General features: G+C 33.8%; 1 protein-coding gene across 2 annotated transcripts in view; it reads left to right on the top strand.

Moving 5' to 3' along the window:
* Positions 1–20,378, top strand: part of LOC123561436 (integumentary mucin C.1-like) — a 46,532-nt gene that overhangs the window by 18,301 nt on the left and 7,853 nt on the right. For both annotated transcript variants that reach the window (XM_045353803.2, XM_045353802.2), the window contains exons 2-3: positions 662–2,038; positions 13,411–13,519. In XM_045353803.2, coding sequence (XP_045209738.2) covers positions 662–2,038; positions 13,411–13,519 — 1,486 coding nt within the window. The remainder of the gene's footprint in view (positions 1–661; positions 2,039–13,410; positions 13,520–20,378) is intronic.

The following is a 20,378-nucleotide window of genomic DNA, read 5'->3' as shown; positions in this document are numbered from 1 at the left end:
AATTCAGCTGTCAATTCTTAAACTTATTTACATTTCGTGCAAGGCTAATAATAAAAAAAGCTAGACATCTTAAGGTAAAAACACTAGATGCACGATATTCTCTAGTTTTGTTATATTTAAGGTGCATGAAAAAGCCAGAGTTTCTTAAATGACTAATGGTTGATTGAGCCATATTGTCACAAGTCAGAGATAACTTTATACAGAAATGAAATTCTGATTTACAAATTACATCAAACACTAATGTTTATAGAGCTAAATGTGCTTACATCAATCCTTTGTCATCTTGACGTAGTCTACTGATTAACTTGTCCCTTGCCCCGAGTTTTGCCCACTCAGGGCGTTGAATCCTTCATGTGGGGAAGTCATCCAGCTGGCTAACGAAAGGCCGGTGGCTCTACCCAGGTACCCGCCTGTGATGAAATAATGCATGGAGGGGCACCTGGGGTCTTCCTCTCCCTTTAAATTTTGAAAGTCCACATATGACATATTATGGTGTTGGTGCGACGTTAAACCCAACAAAAACAGTGAAATAAAAATACATTAAGTAACAGTTTTCCGTGTATTATGATGTCGTATTGAGAGTATTCGTGGTATCTGATGTGTGCCATTTTGTAAGTCGACATTTGGTTTACTATTTAAACTAATTTCTGTTCAATTTCAGGTGTAACGTGCAATCTCCGTTACCCTAATTTAAATCAAGGAAGCCTGTTACAGCAGGTACAAAAGAACGCCCCTTCAAGCTGGAGAAATATTTGGACTACCCTCAGTCCACCAGCCACACCCAGACCTCGAAGACTTACCGTGTATGATACGATCCGAGCCACAGCGGCAGCAAGTAGGCGAGTGAATGGCATAGATTCTTACCATCAGGCAATTATATCGCCAGCATCAATAAAGTCTCAGCCAGTGTTTCCCACTAAGGAAACGAGTCGGTACTCTCCTTCAATAAGAAGTAGCTCAAAGCGGGTTTCTCAGGAAAACACTGGTCAATATAGACCCGCAGAAATTAGACCTACCGCTGAAACACGTTTTTCAAATGTACAAGCAGCCAAAGGACCCCTTCTTGCAAGAGGGGCAACACGTGCAGAAACAGTTAGTGATTTAGGTGCTAGAAGACGCTCAAGTGCTCGAACTAACACAGCTATGGCCAGAAGGACGCATTCGGTAAAGGACAAAGGCCTTTATGAAGAAGCTGGTATGTTCGATACAAGTTCGGCCAGTCATAATGTTGCAACAACGGGTCATTTTGACGCATTTGCTGGTGATGCAATAGCCCTTTACGCCTACGACCACGACCACGGCCACGGCCACGGAACGACAACAGCTACGGGTAACAAATATGTACGTACTAGCACTATTTTAGAGGCAAATACACCGGTAAAATCAAGATTTAAGGTTCTTCCTAATGGATCTATTGTTGATTATGGTATATCTAGCCAAACTTATACACAGCAAAATTCGCATGCAACGAGCCCGAATGTTCGTGGCTTGGAACCAAGTGCACAAAGTTCCACAGCATATGCAAAAAAACAGACACAACCAACTTCTACCGATTACCTAAGCAGTTCTACCACCAATATAGGACAATCTGGTTCTCGGCAGTCATCCCCAACAAATAATCAGCTTCCATTATCCGACGCACTTCCGGCGTCACCAACTCGGAGCAGCGTTCAGACAACCAGGCATAATCGTCCGCTCTACACGAACGCTCAGGGAGGAGTTCCGATTTTTGACGATTCGTTGAGTTATGTTATGGATGACCCTAGACTGCGGAAAGATGATCACCACAGTTCTCTGTCAATAATGACAGAAAGTGGAATAATTGACTATTTTCCGACGCAGACGACAAACATAACACTCGGACAAACTTCCCCAGCACGTAAAATAACAACAGTAAAAACATCCCCAACAACAACAACAACCATTCCTACAACTACAACAACAAAGGCTACAACAACAACAACAACAACTGCAACAACAACAACGACGACGCCCAAACCAAAACCTAAAGATGACTACTGGACCAAACAGGGAGGAGGTAATCTTTTTTTATTAATCTCAATCATTGTTTCTAAGTATAGTTTTCTTTGGCAGTTATTTCCCTTCATGAAAATGTTTCAAAATTTTTCTCAATGCAAGGGAGACTACTTACTATTTCTAGGTAAGTTTTTCATTGACAGTTATTACCCTTATTGATAGAGCTAATTAACCAAAAGGCATACAGAGCCGTAATGAAAAGTACACTTCCTCGAATAATGATGCACAGACCTCAGTACTGCATATATAACGACAGATGTTGAAACATAGTTCAGCCAGTAATTTCTGTCATACTATTTAATTGTTAGAATTAGCTTTGCTTGAAATTATCAGAAAACGGCTGTAGCTGATGATTAGTTTATAATCACAACTCACATTACCAACTTTTAGTAACATCGCTAAACCGATAAAGCGGGACAGCTTTACCTATCATAAAAATCAATAAAACCAATAATCCGATATCTCTGCTATCGGACGCTTTCGTGGATTTCCGTACTAATTGTTGTTGTTGTAGTATAACCGGGGGAAAATCGATAATTAACAGCTGATGCATTTGCAGACGCGCAGTTTACTTAAACAAGTTTTAATTGATATTAAAGTGAAAAGCGGAACATTAATTAGTCGAAAATGTATATAATACTTATCAATTGTCAAATAAAAGTAATATCTAAGAATATGAATACGTTATTTGTATACGTTACATGCTATAAATCATATCAAAGAGCCATAAAAATAAATATATTTTATAGTTCTTTGTTCAAACACAAAAAATACTTTCTTGTTAATACATGAAACATAATGCTAAACATATATCTATGTACACACAAAAATTAACTGTCTGTAAATAATCATTAATCACATGAATTACATATACTTTGTATTAAACTAAATCACTGTCTTTTATACAGCACTACTGTCTTCTACATCTGAACTATGACATTTATCAAGGTCTTAAGTTTCTCTTTCTTACTTAGTACAGTTTTAAGATAATAGACTTAACTAAGTAATTACTTAAGTTTGTTTTTTTGTGAAATTTGGGCAAGGATCTTCACTCAGTTTATATTTACGGAAAAACTCTGCTGACATTTAATGGTATAATCTAAATTCGTAGACTGACAAGTCAATAACGATAATTTATTACTGTTAATGCTATAGGTGGGTAATAGTTTGTACTGATTCTTTCTGTTGTCATAAGATTAATGAAATAAGTGAAAAAATCATAAAAACTCAATCCCCAAGAGAAAGAAAAAGGAAGATATATAAACAGAAAAAGTGATATATATTACAACACACAAAAACCATAAAACCATAAAAATACCTATTGGGTAACATGTTTTTATGACCTAGCTTGAAACAACACTGACCGGATATTGCTCACCCCTAGGCAATATTGTAATATACAGTGAAATTTAAAGGGTAATTAAACATTTGACACAATAAAATTATTTTATGTTTAATGTAATTTAATGTACAAGTCAAAATAAATGTATGTTCTGTTCTGTTCTGTAATTGTTTGCAATCTTGGGACTAAATTAAGTTAATTTTCAAAGGAATAATTAAAAATGTAACAAAAACAGGCATTAAAGGCACCGGCCTCCAGATCGTTCGACTTTTTTAGACTTCTGGAAATTAATGCTATATTTCTTAAGAATGTTATGAAACTTAATTACTGAGAAACTAAACGTTACGGAAACAGACGAGAATTAGTTGTTTTAACTGCTTTTTACGATTAAAGTTAAAAAGCGTTTTGTATATTCAAGCTCATTGAGCACTAAACCCATCATTGCGTTATTATTGGTAACGACAGCGGAAAACTTTATTTTTGCCGCGGCGGTCCGGGTTCGATTTTCAGCGCGGTCATCTTTTTTCTTGATCTGGCATTTTTAAATAGTTTAGAAACAAAACTTCATATTCTAATGTTCATAATATGACCAAATTTCAAATTGAAAGACGGCCTTGGTGAACTGATAATTCTGTTGTTGTTGTTTCTTTAACCTCCTTATAATATTTTATTCTGTATTTTTAAATTAAAGCAGCCATTTGTCGATTTTTATCGTAAGATATAAGTATATCCTGTGTATTTATTTGTTTCTGAATTCAACAATTAATTCATTGAATTGGTCTAATTACAATCTCATTTTTCGGCGACGCCGTCTAAATTGGTTTTTGTTACCTATGCCACGTGACTTCAGTTTGCAAATCAAACTACTTGATAACGCATTATAGATAATTTATCAAAATGGAAGATTTATGTAACACTCTGCCTGATTGGACGAGAGTGTCAATTTCTTTCACTCTGTTGATTGTGCTACGCTGAGTGAAATGTAGACAAAGCGTTTATCCTAAACGACGCTGTTCACAATTTTAAAGCTAACTTTGGCTCAGTATAATTAGCAAGAATATTGATATATCTCAAAATGATAAGTAAGTTTAATAAATATGATAAAAACCTGTTCAGATACCAACATATATCAAATTAAACAGAACAACAGAACAGAAAATATGGTTCATTTAGACTTGAGCACAATACTCATCGTCATAACAACATGTTTTATACATGTACATAACAATGCATGCGTTGAGAGAGAGCGAATACATGATAATAATAATAGAAATAAAGGGACCATAGCATGTCAATAACACAATATAACAAAGTCATATAGTAATAAAGAAACATTAATCTAATTCATTGTCGCGTCTTTCAAAGGCTCTAATACAAAATAGTGCTAACTTTTGCAGTACTGATTTTTTATCTTCGTTTAACAATTGTATAAATTTATGAACACTAGGATTAGTAGTAAAGTACCTTGAAATAAACATATTTCTCAAATCATTATACAACGGACATATCAATATAAAATGAAATTCATCCTCTATGTCACCCATATTGCATAATGTGCATATTCTTTGGCTTCTACATATACCTCTGTGTCTTCCTGTTTCAATAAATAGCTTATGAGAACTCAACCTTATTTTGGCTAACATATTTCGATGTTTAACATTTTCTAATACACTAAAATATTTCGATTTTTCGTAACAACTTTTCAATTCTCTATAAATTTGTAGCGATGAACATAGTTCCATACCAGCACGCCACTGTGTAATATAAATATCACGAAGTCGTAATCTAAACAATGGAATGAACTGATTTATGATAACTGATTCTGGAAACAACCATACATCTAGGAAACCTGCATTTTGTAACATATCCCGAACTTTGGAAGTCCAGTTTACAACAGCTTGGTTACTTATGATATCATTTCTTTGACTTTGTACAATCGATGACAAAATACAGTTTTGACTCTTATTTCCATGTAATTTTAACCAGTATTTAGCTATCCTTACATACCTTTCAATATACAGTGGAAATCTACCTAGTTCTGAATACAATGACAATGTGTTCGTAGACAATTTAACATTCAGTAACCATTTACAAAATTTTTTATGCACACGCTCAATATTTTCTGCTTTAGCAAAGCCCCATACTTCACAGCTATAATTTAAAATTGATAAAACATAAGCATCAAAAAGATTTAACATTATTTCTACGTTGGCATCTAACTCTTTTGTAATGTTGAACAATGAATTCATTGCCCTTAGGCCTTTACCACTAAGTGTATTTGTTGCTGGTATAAACGAACCACCACTTGAAAAAACAATACCCAAATAATTAAAGTTCTGAACTATTTCAATATCTTTACCATCATATGTCCATTTGAATTCTCTATTTAGTTTTCCACCTTTTCTGAAAACAACTATTTTTGTTTTGTCAATATTAACCGTGAGATTCCATTTTTTACAATATGTTTCTAGGTTGTCAAGAGCATTTTGTAACCCTTCTTTTGTTTCGGAAAATAAGACAGCATCATCAGCAAATAACAACAGATAAATAGATATTTGATCAAGCGTTATACCGCCATTCAAATCTTCTTGTAAATACAATTCAATATCATTCAAAAACAAGGAAAACATTATAGGCGAAGTTATTTCCCCTTGAAAGAGACCAATTTCACAACTGAAAAAATCTGATAAGCTATTTATATGCCTTACACAAAGTTTCACATCATCGTACATAGAGCGTATAATCGACAACAATTTCCCATCTATACCCGACTTTATCAATTTGTACCATAAACAATTTCTGTCTATAAAATCATAAGCTTTTTTATAATCCACAAAGCAACACATTAACTTGTTTTTATTTCTGATTTGCTATTAAAGAAAGAGCTGAATACGGTCTGTGTATCACATGAATAAAGGTGTGATAAGAGTCTTTTATGTAGAGAATTGCTTTTTAAAAGATTTTCCTTGTTACGATTGTCGTCTGTATATGAAAAGGTTTCTTGCTTCTGTGACTTATTCAGATTGCATATTAAAATGAGTACTTGTTTGCTTTGATATATTTGTTATAAATTATTTAACTGATTTATTATATATGAATATTTTTCTTTAGTATGGTATGCAAATACTGAACTCAGTTGAAATCTGGTTTATTATATATATGCTATATAATGACTGAATCTCATTACACTGAAATGAAGGTACGTTACATACAGTTTATCTGTGTGATATGACTACGGTCAAACTTTGCTTATGAAACAGAAATATTGAAATAATTACAATTGTATGTTTTGCTTGACCTTCACTGTTTTATAGGTGTGACGTCATTGTCCAAAGATTCATGAATATGCTATTTGTTAAAGCGGGATCAGTTGGCCTATTTTAGAAATAAATAAAAATAATAAATAAAAAAGTCCTTTAATTGATTTGTTCTCATGTATTCTAATCAAACTTGATTTGTAGCATCTTTATTAGGACCGCAGCCAACTTTGTTCATCTGGGACATTTGACCCCTTTTAGGGGCTGCTAGAGCTAAAACTAGAAATGCCTTTATACCGCGTCTCATGAACAGCTTGGTGGATCTTTGTCATACTTGGTCTGGAGCATCAGTATAAAGTCCTCTTCCAAATTTATTTATATAGGAACTTGGGCCCTATTAGGGACCACTATGGCTAAAAGTAGATATGCCTTTCTTCGCATTAACCACTAAAATGTAATGGATTTTTATCAAACTCGATGTGTAACAATATCGTAAGGTCTCCTGCTATTTTGTTACAAATGAGGATAGGGACCAACTTAGCTAAAATATAAACACGTTTAATGACCTCTTCTCATGAACCGCTTCATGAATCTTCATCAAACTACTGCTGTAATTATTCGTCTAAGGATAAACGAAACAAAATTGCAACCCTACGAAACCTTTGCGAAAAATTAAAAGAGAACCATTTAAATTGTTAAAGTGCGGTGTTTAGTTTTGCAATTTGAAAAATGTTAGATGAAAGATGAATGTTAGATGAAAAATTCACAAACTTCTTTCCTTATTACAATTCGCCGAGCATCATTTTTAAAGATATTTCTTGTTTGCACTACAATCAATAAGAAAGCCCCTGCAAACGGGAGGCTAGCAGACGAAAATATTTTCCGTAACAGATTCCGAGTACTTACGGATAACGGCGGAAATAGCCGGAATATTTGAAGAAATGTTCACTGTACAAACTAAAATGCAAAAAGGACCAAACAAACCATTATTAAATTTATAACAAATTACACACAACAAAAATTGAATATTTTTTCGCTACATTTTTAGGGGTATCGATTTTTTGATTATTTGCCGAAAATATCTAATTTTATCTATTATATTGGAAAAAGTCAGTTTTTTTTTGTCCCGTTTCCTACAGAGTCTATATGAACTGAGGTGGGTCTATTTAAAGTCAAAAAGGACCAACCAAATATTAATTTTTTTTTTTAAATATTCATAGTATCCGGAATAAATTAAAACTTTAATTTGTGGGGTATCGAATTTTTGATTTCCAAATCGAACTTTTTCTATTTAAGTTTCAGTAATTGTTTCCTTCTTTGTTTATATAGGCAAATTTATCGATTTTCCGATAGATCGATGTTACTAAAAGTTGGTAATAGTTCTCCAACTTACAGTTTCCAGTTACAATTAATTCTGCATACTATTCTGTTGTGTCAGTAAAACACCGTTGCATGCCATTGTATATTTTAGTACATTGTATTAATTAATTTTCTTACCAAAGAAGCAGCAAGATAGTCTGGAGTACTTTCCATAACGTGAAAACTTCTTCTCTACGTATCGGTAAATATCCCAGTGAGTATGCCCAAATCAACTGTAGACGGCATATCGACAGGTTGGTCCCACAAAGCCCTATGATACCCGATATAGATATATTTTTATGCTGATAATGTTATGTGTGTAAAAAACACAGATGTTTTGTTGCCCGCGTCCGTCACTGTCAGTTCATGTGCGTGTTTTTTTTTTTTAAAAAAAAACGACATTGGTCCGGTATCGACCAGATGTCTTCGACAACAATAAAACTTGTTATAGATACTATGCCCCAACGATAACTTGATATTTACAAACATGACTATAAATAGATTATAATGGAACATAGGGAATTCAACATTTTCCTAACATGTTACAATCTAAATATTTCCGGGTTTGTACCAGTGACGAATTAGCTCAGTGGTAAAGCATACAGTCCATGTTCACCAGATCTTTTGCCGTGTGGGTTCGAAACTCAGCATCGACATTTAATTTTTTTTTTAATTTTTATTTCACTTTTGCATAAAAATCAAGATTCCTTCATGAGCTCTGTGACAACACGACAGAGAGGTATCTAAAGGCGATATGGCAGATCAGAATAGTTTATTACATAACAAAGATGATATTGATTAAATGCATGCACTTAGCCATGCAAATAATGAACATATATACAAATACAAGTATGCCCACGGGCAGAATGTCGAGCCCGACAGCACCTTTGACCTCGAAGTGAGACCTTGACCTTGGACCTAGGGACCTGCTTCTTACGCATGACACTCCGTCTTATAATGGTGAACATTCATGCCAAGTTACATCAAAATCCTACCATGCATGAAGGAGAAATGCTCCGGACAAACTTCAGTTTGACCTTTGAGATAGGAACATGAGGTTTCCGCATGACACGCCTTCTCATTGAGTTAAACATTAATGCGAAATATAAACAAGATTGGTCCATGCATGTCAAAGTTATGGTCTGGATAAAATCGGACGGACGCACGCACGCACATACACCGAAAGTGGCGACTATATCGAGCTCACCGCAAGCGTTCTCGACAACAAATCATCAAAGAAAGAAACAAAAATACGGAAGCAAAAATGAAAACGAATAGGAAAAACAAAAAAACTCTAAAAAAGAACAACCCTCGTGAGGATTCGAACCCACAAAACGATCTGCTTACACCTAATAATTGTCTGCATTTTACCCAACTGAGCTATGTTGCCATATACTTAGTGGATATTTGAAATGAAAGAAATACTAATATTTGCTTGTCAAGTAATGTGCAAGCATTATGAATGGTTATTTCATCAGTTATCATGAATTAGACTCGTCCTCGCGTTTCGGCGGGAATCACGTTATCATTGGGGATAAGTAGATAAACGATATTTATCCGATATTATATAAATATTGCAATCCTGAGAGGGTGATATGAAAAATGTTCACCGCGAGATATATGAATATTGACCGAGGCGCCAGCAGAGGTCTATATTAATATTTCGAGGGGTGAACATTTTTCATATCACCCTCTCAGGAATGCAATATTTATTTTATTATACCGAAAGCTTATAAGGGTCAGTGCATTTACTGGAAACTCAACATAATAATTTATTTAACATTAAAAAGTAATTACTAACCAAATAATGAAGACTTAATGAATTAAAAGAATTAAAGAATCTTACTTGTTAGCACTCATGATTTGTGGCGACTTTGCTGTGTAATAAGACTTTTTTGATAGATTTAGTCGAGATGTTTACATATCGCTGACCCCTATATTTATTCTAATATTTCAACATTGCGACAATCAGTAGCATTCGAAAAACGGCGATAACTTTCTTTTTTCTAAATGAAACAAATAAGTGTGAGCACTCATTTTCTTAGTTAGACCATTTCCAAACTTATTGTGGTAGTTTCGATTCAATATTTGATGAAAAATTGTTTTCCAAATATTTTGTACGTAGCATAAAAAAGAAAATTCGGCCGTGTTCGCACATGCAAGAGCACCAGAAAAGGGTAATTTAATCCTAACGTATAATTATATAAGCGCCTCGTCTGAAAATTTATCGACTCAGTCTTTTAATCATTGCGAAAGTATCAATCTCTCAACGGGTGATATGGAAAAAAAAAAATGATAAAAAAAAGTGATATAAAATCACTGGGGAATATGATATATTATTCAAGTTAAACTAATGGGAAATTTGCATTGGACATTTATGTAAGGTATAATAACAGGATTTATCAACCTATGAAAAAGTTGGTAATTGTATAATATCGTACCAATGATTGCTGCCGTTGGATATAGATTGCAGTCTACTATTTTTTGCTTGCTTGCTTTCTATACTTGCAAATGATATTATTATAGATTTTATTACCATTCTCACCAAATTTCAAGCTGAATTAATTATATTGTACCTGTGGAGACTGCTTCAGGTATCGATCATCTAAATGGGACAGCTGACGACGGTTTTATTCAACATGGTCAAATATGTTGTTGTTTTGGGTTTTTTTTGCTCGGAAAATAGAAAGATCTTTATAAGTTGTCCTAAATTTTAATAGTTATAAGTACACTACATCTCTTAAAAGGCGGTATAAAGTTGCTCTAAATAGCATTTATACCTTATTTCAGTTAATCTTTGTATTTTAGCACGTGCTGCTTTTTGCCGTCATTTCATTTATCACGGAAACTGAGGACAACCGTAGATAAAACATTACCTTTATTCATTTCATACAAGAGAACCGCACTTTAAATTTCTTCTCACATGTCTTTTTTTTTCTTTGTATTTAGAGATATGATGAAGACAGATTTACCTTTATTTTTAGCGGAAACTTGATGCACGCAGTTGCGTTATTTAAATACAAATGAAACATTAGTTTTCCACGTTCTTGTCAAAGATGAAAACCCTAACTAAGGATGTACGAGCGTTTTAGGATATCCGCCATTTTGAAAAATGTTTCTTCGAATATTTATTTCTAACAAACTTAAAGGCAAAAAATAATGCTTAATAATCAAAACGTGGCTTATAAATTATAATGTACCATTTGACCAAACATATTCTACTTGTTGAGAAAATTTTTTTTCACCCTTCTGTTTTATCTGGTATTTGCCTAAAACTGATGTAAGATGTACAATGGGGTAGGGGTAGGTTATTTAAAATATCTATTAAAGTAGATCTGGTTTGATTCTGATATTTTTCTGACTGATTTATAAAATGATAAGCTACAACTGAAATAAAAGTTTTCAACATAGCACTTTATATTGTCTAGAAAGTATGAATTTAAACAAAAAGAACTAAAAATATCAAAATTCTCCAGTTTTTAAACATTTTGTTTTCTAAATAAAAGCTCTTGTATGGTGACCCCAACTTTTATTCTTTCATTTTTGTGTGTCATTAAAGCTGCAAAATATTTCTAAAATCTTAAAGTCAGAATTTTTTTGTAGATTTAAATACGTTATTTTCCACTGAAAATGAAGTGAGTTGGGGTAATTGTGTCAACATGTAAAAATGAAAAAGATTTATTAGTTACTTTATGCTTATATAACACTGATATCAGCTTGTATTCATAGTAACCTGTAAGACCTGAAATCCCTATAATATTAAGTGGGATATTATCTGTTTTATAAAGTACCCACGTGATTTTGACTATTCTCCATGTGATTTTGCGCATTTGTAATACTAAATAGATAATAACTTTTCTCAACGTATTTGTGTGAATTTGCAATTTTATATTTTAATCGTATTTTAATGAAAGTTTTTAATTTTTTGATTGTTTCTGTAATTATAATATGTGTGGTTAGCTTTTAAATTAATGTTAATTTACTATTTATATAATTATAAGTAGATCTATCGTTAATTCTCGCTTATGCTTCACATGTATACTTCAAAATTTGTCATGTAGATATGTTGGGTTTTATATTTTTTTCTCTACTTCATATTGAAGAAATATGTTTTCGATAAATACCCGCCGTATCATTATGATCCGTATCTATATGTACATTAATACAAACATATTCTATATTTGCGCTTTTTGTCACGTTGACGTTCGCGTCCAAATGGACGTGACGTCGTTTGTATTGTACGTTGTTATTTCTGACGAAGACATAAAGGTCGAAACTAGTCAAGAATGTGTTGTCTTGGTCATTTTAAATCCTTTCAATTTTATATTACTGATAGATAATGACTGTTCTCCATGTGAATTTTTGCTTTTGTAATTTCATAAAGACAATGACTATTCTCCACATGATTTTTTTACATTTACAATAACAGATAATGACAATTCTCCGCGTGATTTTCAATTTTATGTAGATAATGACTATTCGCCACATGATTTTTTTACATTTACAATAACAGATAATGACAATTCTCCGCGTGATTTTCAATTTTATGTAGATAATGACTATTCGCCACATGATATTTTTACATTTACAATAACAGATAATGACTATTCTCCGCGTGATTTTCAATTTTATGTAGATAATGACTATTCGCCACATGATTTTGTACATTTGTTAACCTATAAAGGTAATAGAAAAACGTGTTTTAAATGAACTTTCAGAGCTTTTAATTTCATTAGTACTTACCAGAATAGACTCTTGAACTAATAGAACACTTTTTTTTACATTTAAAAGTTGGTCAGTTTCGATCTTGCAGACATCGCATTCTTTCTGTATGTGTTTTTTACCTTTCGCCGAATTAGCTGTCCTTTCTTAATGAAATAAAATCAAATTGGTTCGGCTGCACCAAATAATTTTTTGACAGACAAAAAGAGATGTCATTTTGACACCAGAGTCCAGGTTTGTTAACACTGAAAAGACTAGACCAGAATATTAACCAGCCTTGTGGCCGAATATAGCCAGGGGCGTAGATTTGACAGTCGGAAAACGTGAGTGAAACAATTTGCTTCGGTGTCCTGGTGCATAAAAGATCGTCATTCGTGCCTGCCTGACAGACAGTCAAGCTAGCGTTACATATGTTGTCATTTTACACTCACGTAGACGTTTGAAAATTAGCAAACTTTATTAAACCGCAGACGACATCATTTTCTTGCATACATAATAGCAAGTTCTGGTTAAAAATCAACTTTAATACCAGTGTAAAAGCTTTAAAACCACAAACTAAAGGACTGGATTTTTTTTCGCTGTTAAGACGTAAAAAGACGTTTGCGTGCATAAAAATGCATTCTGGATGTTATACTACACTTGGATTATTTATTCTTTGTATATATTTAAATGTTTTGTTTGTTAATGCTTCAGTGCCAATTGATATTACCGTTCTGAATGATACGCACGTGTGCCCGAGTTCTCGTGCACGATGGCAGGATTATACGTTGTACCTGGAAACCAAACCAAGACTTTGCATGATGTAAGTTGCTGATCTTTTTTCTCTCTTAATACTGCTACACATAAAGGGGTGAGCCTCCATGTTCTAATTTTTTTTCTCCAAAATTTAGAAAATGCTTTCCTCGTTGATGAACGTAAAACATATATAAAAACTAAAGTGGATCAGTAATTTTTATGAAGTACATACTTTTACGTAAAGCACTCATTTTAATAGCCTGTCAGATACGTAGTAAAGCACTCAACAGTGTTAGCCACGAAATAGAAATACGATGTGAAATATAAATGAAAACATTAGGTTCGAAATGATTCACTATTGCGTTGTCTTGACAAATACATATCCTCCGTATCTATTGTGACTAGATTTTCTTTGTTCTGTCATATGTGTGGCAATACGTATGTTTACAAATGGAAAAAAAACTGACCATTAACAAAATAATTTTCCATTATCATTATTTTTATTATTATTGCTGTTATTGTTATTGTTGTTTTTGTTATATTATTATCATCATTATTATTACTGTTGTCGTCGTTGTTGTTATTGTTACTATTACTACGACCATTGCTACTACCATTACTTCTATTTTTTGTACAGAGATAACTAGATTATTTGACAGTATATATCATTATCATACATGTTGTTTGTAGTACATACACATGTACAAGCATGGATATTAGACATGTTACATTCTTTGAAGACCAATATTAATAACATTGACTGATCACGCTGTCAAGTATTACAAAACAAAAACAACAACAACAAAAAATTGTAATGTTTTCCCAAGTTTTCTTATCATTTCTTTTCGTCTTATTTTAGCAAATACGATTAATTTAAAAAATAATATATAGCAGAAGTGGTTATACGCCTGCGGTATAATTTCAGCGAGCGCGTAGCCCGAGCCTGGTGAATTACACACGATTCGAATGGTTGAGTTATATTGAAATATGGTTCTGCTATATCTTATGTCGATTCAAATATGTCTTTTTTAAAAATTGGGAAGTACTGCTTCATGGCACATGTATATGGCGCCAAATATAGCAGATCGAAGCGCCGCGGAATAACTTAGGAGTGCGTATAGAGGTGTAGTGAGTTATTCTTCGCGCCAAATATGTGAATTAGGCAATCTGACTAAAGTACATATCCTATTACGCTACGCATAGGATCTGAAAACGACCTATTCATTGCCTCGTTCTGACGGCTCTTTCGCTAGCCAATCAGAGCCTAGCTTACAACATCTTGCAAATCTACATGTAGCATTGACTTTTGATATTTACAATTCTTATGTCGCAATGTATCAGATAGCCGGTTAGCTCAGTCGGTAGGCCACTTGCTTTGTAAGCGAGGGGTCCCGGGTTCGAGTCCTGGAATAACCGCATATTTTTCTTATCCTTTGACAATCGAACAAGTCGTCTGATTGGATAACATAAAAATAGCACTGGCACTAGAACCGCAAATTTAGCTTTGAGTGGTCTATTTTCATAAATATATGCATTATTTTTCAATTTATAAAGAAATATAAAAGAAATGGTGCCTTATTATATATTACGTCCCACCCTCTGTTCTTATATTAAAACATGGTAATGAACGGAATCCGACATCGCTCCGTTTCGCCGGTCATAACTTTCCGTAGAAATAAGCTATCGCTGATACTCATGTACCGATCGGAAGGTCTTACATTTATTTAACAATGACAACAAGAAATCCCCACCAAAGAATGCTATTTTTGCAGAAATCAAGCGAATTTTATCGCTTTCGGAATTATTTACATCTCGATCACCCATCAACTTCCGCTTTTACCAAGTGCGAGCGATCTCATTGGACGGAACAAAAAGAGTCAAATGGCGCGATATTTGAATGTAAAAAATCCAAACAAACCAGAACAGTATATTTTTTCTGTATAACTTCTTTTGGAAAAAGTCATGAATGAGAAAATATCCAGAACGATTTGTCCAACAGAAATAGTATAGTGGTATCCTGCTTTTATGAACAAAATAATATAATTTTTCAATTTGATTTGCCCAATCAATTACATCTTAGTACCAACGGCAAATCAAATTGAAAAATTATATTATTTTGTTCATAAAAGCAGGATACCACTATACTATTTCTGTTGGACAAATCGTTCTGGATATTTTCTCATTCATGACTTTTTCCAAAAGAAGTTATACAGAAAATATACTGTTCTGGTTTGTTTGGATTTTTTACATTCAAATATCGCGCCATTTGACTCTTTTTGTTCCGTCCAATGAGATCGCTCGCACTTGGTAAAAGCGGAAGTTGATGGGTGATCGAGATGTAAATAATTCCGAAAGCGATAAAATTCGCTTGATTTCTGCAAAAATAGCATTCTTTGGTGGGGATTTCTTGTTGTCATTGTTAAATAAATGTAAGACCTTCCGATCGGTACATGAGTATCAGCGATAGCTTATTTCTACGGAAAGTTATGACTGGCGAAACGGAGCGATGTCGGATTCCGTTCATTACCATGTTTTAATATAAGAACAGAGGGTGGGACGTAATATATAATAAGGCACCATTTCTTTTATATTTCTTTATAAATTGAAAAATAATGCACATATTTATGAAAATAGACCACTCAAAGCTAAATTTGCGGTTCTAGTGCCAGTGAAAAATAGCAATAATGGAAATCCAAAATATACAGAAGACGAATGTAAATAGGCCGTTCTCAGATCTTCGTTTAGAAGATCAAGTACTTTAGTCAGATTGGTGAATTAGGTGCAACACCTTTTTGTTATATCAATGTGATAGCACTCTTTCTCGGCGCCTGCATTTCCGAGATGACGTCAATATTGCCGTGTTGTAAAGAATACGTGCACATACTTTTCATATGTAATTCATGGCTAAGTATCTGATCTTTTATAAGATCAATTGGATGAAATTATAAATTTCGGGCTTAATATCCAACAGACACAAGCAGATGACATTTGAAAGCAATTTATATTCACATTGATTTGACATTTATTGGTCATAAAACATACCAGTACATCAATTATCGTATTACAAAAATGTTTTTGTTTTTTTGCAATTTAGTATATTTCGGGAAATTAAACGTGATCTCGGTGGCACGTCGATCGATATATATCGCTAATAGAAACGTAGCAGGATTGACTTTATACGTAAATGTCTATAACAGAGGCGTAGGTAACTGCTAACAGACATATAGAAAACTCTTACTAACAGAAATAACAACCGGATACAGATATCTGTCGCTAACAGATATGAGCCACACCATGAGAAAACCAACATAGTGCATTGCCGACCAGCATGGATCCAGGCCAGTCTGCGCATCCACGCAGTCTGGTAAGGATCCATGCTGTTCGCTTTCAAAGCCTACTGCAGTTAGAGAAACCATTAGCGAACAGCATGAATCCGTCGCAAATACACTATGTTTGTTTTCTCATGGTGCAGCTCAATTATTATATAGCTTTACTTATATTACTTTATAGCTAACAGACATATAAATAACTGTCGCTAACAGATTATAGCTAACTGTCCATGACAGACATATAGATAACTGTCGCTAACTGACGTATAGAAAACTACTAGATACAGACATATTGCTAACTGTCGCTAACAGATATAAAACAACTATCGCTAACAGACGAAAAGATAGCCGTAAATAACTATATATAATCACAATGGCCATAGCTTTATCAGATCAAGTGGTTCCAACGTTGTTTGAGCGGTGAATTTTACGCCGATCAGATGGAGAAATATGGCCGATACTACAAATTTCCGGTATTGTAAGTATGATTTTAAGGAATTTCTACCTGTTTAATAACTAATCAAATGAAAACGATGGGTGCACCTGGAGCGCAAATGTGTCTATGTTTTAGCACATGTGTCCATTTAGCTGAGATTTGTGCCGTTTATTCAAACACTTCTGTACAGTCCGGCGGGGGAAGGAGATTTTTGACAGTTTTTGACAATATCGCATCAAATATAGTGTTAATCGGGAACAAGTGACTGTTAAAACACCTTTCATGTAAAGTGCTACCTCTTAAAACAAAACGTGTGTATTTTTATAGAATTATTCAGGGTTATTTCTGAAAAATCGGCCGAAAACCTAATGCAACGCCGTTTCGAGCGGGTCGTTATGCAACGTAATCAAGTGGATACCGTTCTGTGTCTTACTTGCGAAGTCTTATCCGTCTTAAAAACAGTCATTAAAGCCTAACAATGAATACATTTAGTGAGTTTTATAGCATTATAATGATCCCGCCATTTCTAATATATTGTACATCGAACAATATCATTAAGTAAATAATAGTAATAGTTCGTAAAAACAAGAACCAGTTCACGGATATCTATCTCCTCCACGAATGGTACTGAACAGCATACCGAAATCTTTACATCAGTATAGTTACAGCTGGTTACTTTTTAGTCCCTTAAAACCATTACATTGCGATTTCATTACTGATTTGTTGTGCATTTAAGCTGTTCATAAAAAATAAATGAAATTTGGTCCATGATAAAAGTATTGATCAGTTGTTTGTATTTATTTTCATTCATATTGTTGGTGTAGCGTTCATTTATTTTCAGAGAGATAAATCACAGAGAACGTTAAAATTGGCCAGGGAAAAGACAAGATTTTATTTGTTCTCCATAAAACAGAAACGACGTAATAAACCTCTATGGTCTTTTCGTTTTTTTTTTCTTTTTTGTGTGTGTGTGTGTTTTTATTCACTTTGAGGACATGGAGAAAATGCTCTTAATCGTTTGCTTGATGACACGTCTCTATTAGTATTGCTGGTCCGTTTATTTTCTTTCATTGGTGTCTGTATTTCATTTGTATTTTCATTTTTGAACGGCGACCATAGAGGTTTATTACGTCGTTTCTGTTTTATGGAGGACAAATAAAATATTGTCTTTTCCCTGGCCAATTTTAACGTTCTCTGTGATTTATTCCTCTGAAAATAAATGAACGCTACCACAGGAATATGAATGAAAATCTGACAAACACCTGATTAATACTTTTATCATGGACCAAATTTTATTTATTTTGTATGAACAGCTTAAATGCACAACAAATTAGTACTGAAATCGCAATGTAATGGTTTTAAGGGACTAAAAAGTAACCAACTGTAACTATACTGATGTAAAGAGTCAACCTGCTTTTGGTATGCAGTTCAGTACCATTCGTGGAGGAGAAATATCTGTAAAATGGTTCTTGTTTTTACGAACTATTACTATTATTTACTTAATGACATTGTTCGATGTTCATCCTTGCTTTATGTTTTTGTGTTGATGTTTTTTGACAATTTCCACAAAAAAATGTTAAATGTTAAGCTAACATAAAAATGTAAAAGTACAATATATTAGAAATGGCGGGATCATTATAATGCTATAAAACTCACTAAATTTATTCATTGTTATGCTTTAATGACTGTTTTTAAGACGGGTAAGACTTCGCAAGTAAGACACAGAACGGTATCCACTTGATTGCGTTGCATAACGACCCACTCGAAACGGCGTTGCATTAGGTTTTCGGCCGATTTTTCAGAAATAACCCTGAATAATTCTATAAAAATACACACGTTTTGTTTTAACAGGTAGCCCTTTACATAAAAAGTGTTTTAACAGTTACTTGTTCCCGATTAACACTATATTTGATGCGATATTGTCAAAAACTGTCAAAATCTCTTCCCCCGCGACTGTACAGAAGTGTTTGAATAAAACGGCACAAATCTCAGCTAAATGGACACATGTGCTAAAACATAGACACATTTGCGCTCCAGGTGCACCCATCGTTTTCATTTGATTCGTTTTTTCGGGTAGAAATTCTTTTAAATCATACTTACAATAACGGAAATTTGTAGTATCGGCCATATTTCTCCATCAGAACGGCGTAAAAGTCGCCGCTCAAACAACGTTGGAACCACTTGATCTGATAAAGCTATGGCCAGTTTGATAATTGTCGCTTACTAGTGTAAAGATGTCTATTACTTCTAAACGTATCATTGGGCCTAAAAAGGTTGTTTGTTTGGGGTAACCAAACAGTACATAGCGTACACCCGGTTTTTCTTTTCAGTTTTATAGCAAAACGTTCAAAAAGTAGCAAAAAGGGAGTTATTATGGAACATAAATGCAAATGGATATTTATTTTGTTAAAGGTATCTCTTCTAACAATACATTGGTTAGGATGTTTTCAGGTGTTAGGGTGATTAATACCTATAATCATTTGTAATCTTGGATTTATGCAAATTTTGTAATGATTAATAAATGTGTCCCTGGGAATGTGCAATTGTGATTAATAATTCAACACGGTTGGGAGACCCCAATATTTCTGTTATTAATGGTACATTTTCTGACACATTTTGTCAAAAATACAATTAAACATGCCCTTTTGATCAAGGTTCATGTCAAAGGGTAGAAATCTGTTACAGCAGTGTAATATGTTTATTAACTCGTATGTATACGTAATTCCTAAGTTTTTAGGGCAACAGCGGATATATGATTTTGATTTAGCGGGCGCGGAGTTGCTTGGGAATTTGCTGTGGGTCTAGGGGCATTTCAGGCCCTCGGAAAAGTTTTTGGCAAGTGTACCTCATATGGTGGAATTCGGCGTTTTTTTGACATAATTTAAGCATGAACAGTGACACAATATCATCTTTTAGATTAATAAATTTTCAAAAGGAACATTAAACATTTTTCTATTTCGACTGTCTTCCGCATCACCACTTCAGCAATAAGAAATATAACTTATAACTTTCTGTGAGCGAAGAGCATGGGATGACTGATCTTTCAGTTTTAGGCTATCAAAACGTATGCTGGCCGGAATTTAGGTGGACAGATGTCCCTTCTCTCGTTCGATTAACTCAAAATATATAATATATTTACTGTCAATCTACATCAGTTTGTC

This window comes from Mercenaria mercenaria, chromosome 10 (genome assembly GCF_021730395.1).
Source record: "Mercenaria mercenaria strain notata chromosome 10, MADL_Memer_1, whole genome shotgun sequence".
In the NCBI taxonomy this organism is placed as follows: domain Eukaryota; kingdom Metazoa; phylum Mollusca; class Bivalvia; order Venerida; family Veneridae; genus Mercenaria; species Mercenaria mercenaria.
The sequence above is the reverse complement of the archived record's forward strand: the minus strand, read 5'-3'. Positions and strand labels throughout refer to the sequence as shown.